We start from the raw sequence: 8006 nt of genomic DNA, 5'->3' as shown, positions 1-8006 counted from the left end.
GATTCCACTCGGCTGTTCTCGCGGTGGCCGAGGGCAATCGGCCTGGCCATCGTTTTCTTCTGTTCACTGCTAATGGTGACGGTGATGGTCATGTGATGGTGATGGTCATGCCATGCCGATGGCGATGCTGATGCGATGGTGATGGCGATGGCGCTGCTGATGGTGATGGTGATGGCGATGGTGAGGGTGATGGTTATCGATGGTGATGCTGATGGTGATGGTGATGGTGATGGTGCTCTGATGGTTATTGATGGCGATGGTGATGGTGATCGTGATCGTGATGGTGATGGTGATGGTTATTGATGGTGATGGTGATGGTGATGGTGATGGTGATGGTGATGGTGATGGTTATTGATGGTGATGGTGATGGTGATGGTGATGGTGATGGTGATGGTGATGGTGATGGTGATGATGGTGGTGATGGTGATGGTGATGATGGTGGTGATGGTGATGGTGATGGTGATGGCAGTGGTGGTGGTGATGGTGATGGTGGTAATGGTGATGGCAGTGGTGATGGTGATGGTGATGGCAGTGGTGATGGTGATGGTGATGGCAGTGGTGATGGTGATGGTGATGGCAGTGGTGATGGTGATGGTGATGGCAGTGGTGATGGTGATGGCGATGTCTACAGTTGTGGTTTTGAGGCATCGTGGAGGGATAGGGAAGAGAAAGAGAGAGAGCGAGAGAGATGATGGATATGGAGAGCGGCCCTTTGATGACTGTTTGGGCGTCTTTGGGGAGGGGGGGGAAAGGGTGTGTGTGTGTGTCTGGAGTGATGGGCTTGGGCATGGGCCTGTCTCTGTGGCTGATGTGCCAGCTGGTGGCGGCTGCACGACCTGTGCTGATGTTCCTAGTTCAAGGCCAAGCAGGGGAAGGGGAAGGGGAGGGGGAGGGTACTCGACTCGCCTCTCCCTAAGAGTGGAGCAGGCGAGTGAGTGGACCATGAGGGGGTATGGCGTGCTGTCCAAGACTGAGTACAAGGAGTTCTTCGCCAACAGTACGCCAAGGTGGGAGGAGGGACGAGGGAGGGAGGGAGGGAAGGAGGGAGGGAGGGGTCATAGACGGTGGTACTCATATGGAAGCATGCGATGGCGACGGCCATGACGGTAACGGGCACGGGCGTTGTGTCGGGCATGGGCTTGGTGGCGGGCACGGGCACGGGTATGGGCTTGGTGGCGGGCACGGGCACGGCATGACCCACAGTCAACTACCAGCAGAGGTCGATGGGCGAGACGCTGGACCACGTACGGGTCCTGCTCATCTCGTACGGCTCGTTCGGCCCCGAGAAGAAGCGCAAGGGGGCTGCGGTCGACTTTTTCTTCCGCGCGGTCTCTCTATTGTCCAGGCGGACCTGCGGTACTCGTCGCGGATCGATGGGCGGCAGCTGGCGCAGGTCTCGCGTGACGATCCAAACCTGGATGCCATCTTAGGTGACGACGAGGCTGGAATAGAGAAGCGCGAGGTGCTGCCGAGCGATGCTGAGCTTGCTGCTGGTGTGCCGAACACCATTGTGCTGCGCAAGGTCGACAACCAGCGCGCGCTCCCGTTCGAGACGCATTCGTTTCACAGAGTCATCATGCGCAAGGGCCTCTGCCAGTGCCATGATCGTGATGTTGGATGCGGTGGTGTTGCTGGGGACTTTGAGACTGCGTTCAGGTTTGTGGCCGGTGTCGCCGAGGTCCTCTCGCGCGCTCCGGGCGCCGCCGGCTACCTGCACGGTGTCTCTAAGCACACCTCTAAATCGCTGTGGTCCAAGGTCGCCCGCCGGGTCTACGAGCACTTTGGGGCGAGCTGTACGTCGGTATGGCCGTCAACTCGTCCAAGCGATTGACTGGCCTCAAGCTCGCCTGGCGCGAGGCCACCATTCTCGATCCCAATGACGCGCCATTGGCTCCGTCGCCGCCGCCCGCGCTCGTAGCCGACGCTGAGACCTCGTCAGCTCCTCCCGGCACTGCCGACAACAATCAACTCGTTCGTCGCAAGTCTAAGGATAAGATCAAGGCCAAGGCCAAGTCCAAGGATAAGATCAAGGCCAAGGCCAAGGCCAGGTCCAAGGCGAGGTCCAAGACCAAGTCGAAGGACAAGGACAATGACAAGGACAGGGTCAAGAGCAAGGACAAGAGCAAGACAAAGTCCAAGTCGAAGCGCAAGGTCATCGAGTACCCTGTTGAGCCGTATCAGTATTGAACTCCTCCCTCCCCTCCCCTCCCCTCCCCCCCCCCCCCCCTCACCTCCCCATGGCCACTGGAGTAGAGATCCGGGCATACAACGACGTGGACGTGCCTGTCCTCATTGCGTCGACAGTACCTCGGCATGCACTGTATCCGCCTCGTCGGCTTGCACTCGGCTGGCAGACCGAGGACGGGACAAGGTGGCTGGAGCCGGCACCCGGGCCTGTGGCCATGGAGGTAGTCACTGAAGAAGCTGGACAAGAGGGAGAAGGAGACAGTCGCGGTGGGGATGAAGGAGGAGAGGCTGGTCGGCCCTCGGCCGAGTCGGCGCTCTACCTCCCGCCCGAGGAGTATGTCACCTCGCTGCAGCCCGAGGAGCCGCAGCCGGCGCCGGTCCTACCCACCCGGGCGCGCACCTTGCTCCCGTCGGTCGCTGTGGCTGATGACGGGTCTGCACCTGGTGGAGCAGGTGCTCGAGCGGTGGAAGGCTCGCAGACGACAGAAGAGGCAGCAGCAGCAGCGGCAGCCGAGGGAGCGGCTCCGCTGGTTCTCCCTCAGCGCAGCCTCGGCGGGAGCGTTGTCCGATCGCTCGGCGACGATGTGCCCGGAGTGGCGATGGATGTCGGCTTGGCTGACAACGGGTTGACCGAGCTCCCGCTCCCGCCGCCGAATGCGTGCTACTTTGAGTCGCACTTTCCGTCCTTCCGCTCCAAGCCCAAGACCAAGCCCGGGCGGATGCCGAACAAGTCGACCGAGTGGCTTGCGCCGGTCAAGGTCTCGTTCCTCACCGCCACACGGGCCAAGGCCATGGCCGGCCTCATCGAGAAGACCCGAGCGCACCTCCCACTGCTGGACAACGATCCCGGGGCGGTCGCCCGCTCGCTCATGGCGGCGTACACCCCCGACTACCCGTATTGGCGCATGCTGCTCGCTGAGAACAACTTGTGTCTCTACGGCCTCGGCTCGCGATCCGAGCTCGCGCTGCGCTTTGCGTCGTGGCTGGCGGCCGAAGAGGCTGCTGCGGGCGAGACGCCTGTCCCCACTGTCGTCATCAACGGCGCCTCGTCGCAGACCTCGGCGTCGGGGGTGCTTGGGTGCATCCTCGAGGAGGTCTTTGGCGTGGTGACAAGGGTCCGAGTCGCCAAGGGTGTCGACATTGTCCGCAAGTGCCTCCGCCGTGGGCCGTCTAAGCTCCGTCTCGTGGTCCTTGGTATCGACGCCAAGTCGTTGCAGGGCCAGGCGGCGCAGGGCCTCATCTGCGGCCTCGCCGAGCTGCGCGGCGTCTCGCTCATCGCCACCCTCGATCACATGTCCGGACCGGTTCTCTGGGGCTCGGAGCGGGCCGACGTCCTCGCTTGGGCCTACATCCACGCCCCGACGTACGCGCCGTCGATCGTGCCGTCGGCCGAAATCCAGACCAAGGCGCTTGCCGGCGGCGTCGTCACCATCGAGGGCGTGCGGCGCATCCTGGCCTCGGTCACGCCCAACTCGCGCGCTGTTTTTGACCTTGTCCTCGAGTCGGTGGCCGGCGGCGGGCCGCGGACCCGCAAGGGCATCTCGCTCGCAAATCTTCTTGCCGAGGCCCAGTCTTCGTTCCTCACCTCGGACGAGCGCTCACTTCGGGCCCAGCTCCGCGAGTTTGTTGAGCATGGCATGATCGCCATTCGTTCGCAGTCGTCGGGCGACGAGGTCGTCGTCCTCCTCGACCACGAGGTCGTTGCTCAGCTCCTCGGCGCCGACGACGACGACGACTTTTGATCTCGTTTCGTTGTCCATAGTAGCCTGCAGTCCGAGTACACCATCCGTGTGAAGTGGGAGCTGGGCGGGCTAGAGTTGAGGAACCTACCTGCCGCAGCGTCGCGCGAGACGAAGCGCGTCGCGGCGAGCAGCCGATGGCGACTAGAGCATGCTGTCACATCCGGATCATGTGTGGCGTAAGCAAGTAGTCACAGCCTGTGCGCCGAGGGTAGTGCCACAGGCGCGTGCGGCACGGGCGCGCGGGCGCAACGTCACGGCATCGTCATAGCTCTCTGCCGGCGAGTGCGCGCCTTTTGACGGGGTGGACGTTTCGGGCGAATCGTTGGCCGGCTGGAAGACACGACCGACCTCTCTTTCCGGCACGCACGCCATGGCCGCCACCCGCCTCATCCACGCACTGCAGACAGGCCCACGCATTCCGCTGCAGGCCTTCCGCAAGCTGGAGATTGTCCATGGCAAGGTTGGACCCGAGCATACTGGCGCACGGTATGTGAGCTAGTCAGCCACCAGAGCGAGCTTTTGCCAGACCGACCTTGGCGTTGGCGTGTGCCTCGCCGACGCGATCCGCCGCCATCCGCCGGTGGTGGGAGGGGGAGAGAGGGAGGGGGAGGGAGGGGGGATGGGGCGCAGTTCCACTTACGCAACAAGGACGGATGGATTGGGCATGTATGTGCGGACGGTCTTGGACTGGTGGTGGCCGGTGTGTGTGTGGGGGGGGGAGTAGCAAGTTTGCCCAGAACCTCGTTCCCGTCGTCCGCTTTCACAACCCGCAGCTGTCGGTCGCCCGGACTCGCGAAGCCGATCCGTCGGCCACCTCACGGCTAGTGCTGCACCCGATCGACACTGACAAGAGCCCGATTGAGCTTGATGTCCGCGGTCTCTCTGTCGACGACATCGTGGCCAAGCTCCAGGTCGAGGCTGCGGCCTAAGAGCTGGAACGCTTCGCTCTCAGGTGGGCAGGTCAATCCGGCCTACTCGGGCGGCATCTTCAGCAACAGCGGCTGCTGGCAACGTCAGCGGCAGGGCTCAGCACCCCGGACTCAGCACCCCGGGCTCAGCTCACAGTTCACATGTAATACACACTCTCGCCTTCGAGCGCCATCTCACTCTCTAGCTGCTCGAGGCGGCGCAGGCGCTGCTGGTTGCGGCGGTAGATCTCGTCGATGTCAACGGTCTCATGGCTGCCGACAGCAAAGGCCACGGTCTGGGTCCGTGTCGACGATCCGGCGGGCGTGACGGGCGTGTCAGGCGACGAGACGCCGCGCGCATATCGCAGCGGAACGACAGTGGTGGCCGGTGGCACTGTTTGGTTACGAACCAACGGAGTTGCCGACCCGCCCTCGAGCGGGACCCAGGTCGACTCAGAGATGAGCGACTCGGTGACCGGCGGGTCGACGGGATAGGTGCCGCTGACGGCGCGGTGACTTCCAGCTTCGCGGGTTTTGTTCCGGAGTCGGAGCAGCTCTTCTTTCTGGCAGCGGAGGATGATCCGTTGCTTGACAGCGAGGTCCGACTCGGTGTACTGGTCGACCTCGTCCTCCCACTCGGCACGAGAGCCCATGTCGCGGCGGATGTTGGCAAACTCGGCAAGAATGCGGCCACGCTCGGCGTTGACGCCGCCGACGCCGTCCTTGTTTGCGGTCTTGTTGGTTGACTCTGAGACGGCGCGGGCGGCGTCAAAGCGGAGGCGGGCAAGCTCTTCCTGAGCGTCTTCGTAGCGGTCGGAGACGGTCTCGAGCTTCTGCTCGAGGCGGGCGAGGATGGCCTCTTGATGGCGCATCCGCTCCTGAGTCACCGCGTTCTCGCGCAGAAGCCGCTCGATGTTGGGGTCGGGCATCATGGGCATCGAGACCGGGGCAGGCGGTGACGGCATGGCATAGTGGACCTCACGCCGATACGAGTGCGACGCGTGGCGGCGGTGGAGATGCGCCGGGTCGTGGTGGACCGGCGGGTGGCGGTCAATGTACTCGTCGTTGTCATCGTAGTTGTCCGGGACCGACGAGCCTTGCGGCGAGAAGCGGCGATGCTCGGCGGCGCGCTCGGCAGCCTCAGCCTCGGCCTGTGCGCGAGCGACCTCGGCGTCCATCCGACGGCGGGCCTGCATGCGTTCGTGGCTATCGTCGTCGCGCAGCGGGGCGGTGGCCTCGCGCTCAGCGCGCTCGGCCCTCTCCCGCTCTTCGGCGTCATGGCGGCGAGCTTCTTCAGCAGCCTCGCGCTTGCGCTCGCGCTCGCGCTCGCGCTCGCGCTCGTCCTCGGCGTCGCGACGGCGGGCTTCCTCGGCGCGCTCACGTTCGTCGGCGTCGCGACGGGCTTCTTCAGCGGCGCGAGCTTCATCGCGGGCCTTTTCCTCCTCGCGGCGGCGGGCGGCGGCTTCGGCTTGAGCCTGGGCTTCTTCGCGGAGCTGGGCCTGGCGGCGCGCCTCGGCCTCGTCAGCTTCCTGCTGGCGGCGACGCTCCTCTTCGATTTTGCGCATCTGCGCCTCCTCCTCGTGCTTGAGACGCTCTTTCTCGGCCGCCTCGCGAGCCTTTTTCTCCTCGATCTGCATAAGAAGGGCACGCTGGTGCTCCTCGTGCGCGCGGCGACGCTTGGCGTCGGCGTCGTCAACACCGGCAAAGAACGGCAGGTCCGGCGCCGGCGCGACGACAGCTTGCGGCTTCTCCGCCTGGGCGCGGAGCATGCGGTCCTCCATTTCATCGGCGCGGCGCTCGGCTGCGAGGCGGGCACGGCGCTCAGCAGCTTGCTGCTCCAGCTCAGCGAGGTGGCGACGCTCGGCCTCACGGTGGTTGCTTCGATCGTGGTCATCGAGCTGGCCCTGCCCGTGCCACGAGTTGGCGGCACGGATGCCGGCAAGCCGCTCGGCTTCCCGTTCGCGGCGCTCGCGCTCTGCACGCTCGCGGATCTGTGCCTCCAGCTCTGCACGATACGCGCGCTTCTTTGCGAGTTCGGCGTCAGACTTGGCTGACTCGAGGTAGACCGGCGTCGGCGCACGTGCCATACCTTCGTTCTGGTCCAGCTCGCTCTGCATCTGCCTAGCAAACTCCATCTGCCGGCGCAGCATGTCATTGCGGGCGGGGTCTACGCCGCCGGGCGGGCCGTATCCCTTGTCGTAGCCTGGTCCCTGGTCGTAGCCCGGTCCGGGCCTATACCCGGACCCTTGATCGTAGCCTGGGCCGGGCGCATACCCGGGCCCTTGATCGTAGCCTGGGCCGGGCGCATACCCGGGCCCTTGATCGTAGCCTGGCCGGGCGCATACCCGGGCCCCTGATCGTAGCCTGGGCCTGGGCCTGGGCCCTGACCGGGGCCATAGTTGTCTGGCTCAGGCGGCGGCTCGTTGAGGCGCGGCGGGTAAACGAGCTGGCGGGACGGCTGTGGCTGCGGCTGGGCGGGCGGGCCTCCGTTGCCGTTACCGAGCAGGGCGTTTCGTCGCGAGAGAAGGGCGTCTCTCCGGGCAATCTGGGCTTGGTTGAGGCCGGTAGTGACAGCTTGGGCGTCGAGCTCTGCCAGCTGCGTGTCGAGGACGGTGAGGGCGGCGCCGCCCCCGCGTCCGGCTGGCGCCTGAGACGGACCATGGCGGGGCGACCGCGGGCCATAGGCGGCCTCTGACGAGGTGGTGTACATACTCAAACTCTCCTCGAGTCCGTGGTCAACACGCGCTCTCGGGCACTTTGCTCTCAAGTCTCGGAATGGGTATGGGGGGGGGGGGGGGAGTGGGGGCGGTGGTAGGCTGTGGAACCTCGTCTGTCCTCGCTGCTCTCCAAAGTGGGCGCGAACGAGAAGTGCCTTGGAACGCGCCCCGTGGAGCCCCAGCCGCCAGCCGGCAGACGGTGGAGGCCAGCCGCCAGCCGGCAGACGGTGGAGGCCAGCCGCCAGCCGGCAGACGGTGGAGGCCACCCGGCCTCAAGGCAACCGGGATGGTGAACACATGTCGACAGATGCTGGGCTACAGAGTGCATGCAATCATGATGACATCTGGGTCGATGATGCCATGCTGATAGGATGATGATGGTCTTGGCTGAGCTTGCCTGGCTAGAGCCACCACAGCCGCCTTGTCGACAAGCAGCTAGGCTGCAGGGATCA

General features: G+C 64.7%; 4 protein-coding genes across 4 annotated transcripts; 3 read left to right on the top strand and 1 right to left on the bottom strand.

The window, feature by feature from the left end:
- Positions 1 to 905: 905 nt before the first annotated feature.
- Positions 906 to 2206, top strand: AMSG_03565 (uncharacterized protein). The gene is made up of 2 exons (XM_013904458.1): positions 906 to 997; positions 1204 to 2206. Exon 2 carries the CDS (start codon positions 1476 to 1478, stop codon positions 1878 to 1880), a length of 405 nt encoding a protein of 134 aa, XP_013759912.1. The 5' UTR covers positions 906 to 997; positions 1204 to 1475; the 3' UTR covers positions 1881 to 2206.
- Positions 2207 to 2237: 31 nt separating this feature from the next.
- Positions 2238 to 3979, top strand: AMSG_03564 (uncharacterized protein; the record flags this gene model as incomplete). The annotated part of the gene is made up of 2 exons (XM_013904457.1): positions 2238 to 2303; positions 2475 to 3979. 2 exons carry the CDS (start codon positions 2238 to 2240, stop codon positions 3927 to 3929), a joined length of 1521 nt encoding a protein of 506 aa, XP_013759911.1. The 3' UTR covers positions 3930 to 3979.
- Positions 3980 to 4282: 303 nt separating this feature from the next.
- AMSG_03563 (uncharacterized protein) lies at positions 4283 to 5024 on the top strand. The gene is made up of 2 exons (XM_013904456.1): positions 4283 to 4415; positions 4654 to 5024. The coding sequence occupies exons 1-2, from the start codon at positions 4300 to 4302 to the stop codon at positions 4856 to 4858; spliced, it is 321 nt and encodes a 106-aa protein (XP_013759910.1). The 5' UTR covers positions 4283 to 4299; the 3' UTR covers positions 4859 to 5024.
- AMSG_03562 (uncharacterized protein) lies at positions 4996 to 7621 on the bottom strand (the record flags this gene model as incomplete). Its single annotated transcript, XM_013904455.1, has 2 exons — positions 7112 to 7621; positions 4996 to 7082 (listed from the first exon to the last, which is right to left on the bottom strand). The coding sequence occupies exons 1-2, from the start codon at positions 7545 to 7547 to the stop codon at positions 4996 to 4998; spliced, it is 2523 nt and encodes an 840-aa protein (XP_013759909.1). The 5' UTR covers positions 7548 to 7621.
- Positions 7622 to 8006: the final 385 nt, after the last annotated feature.

Source organism: Thecamonas trahens (assembly GCF_000142905.1).
Source record: "Thecamonas trahens ATCC 50062 unplaced genomic scaffold supercont1.13, whole genome shotgun sequence".
In the NCBI taxonomy this organism is placed as follows: domain Eukaryota; order Apusomonadida; family Apusomonadidae; genus Thecamonas; species Thecamonas trahens.
Note: the sequence above shows the minus strand (reverse complement) of the source record. Positions and strands in the feature narration are given on the sequence as shown.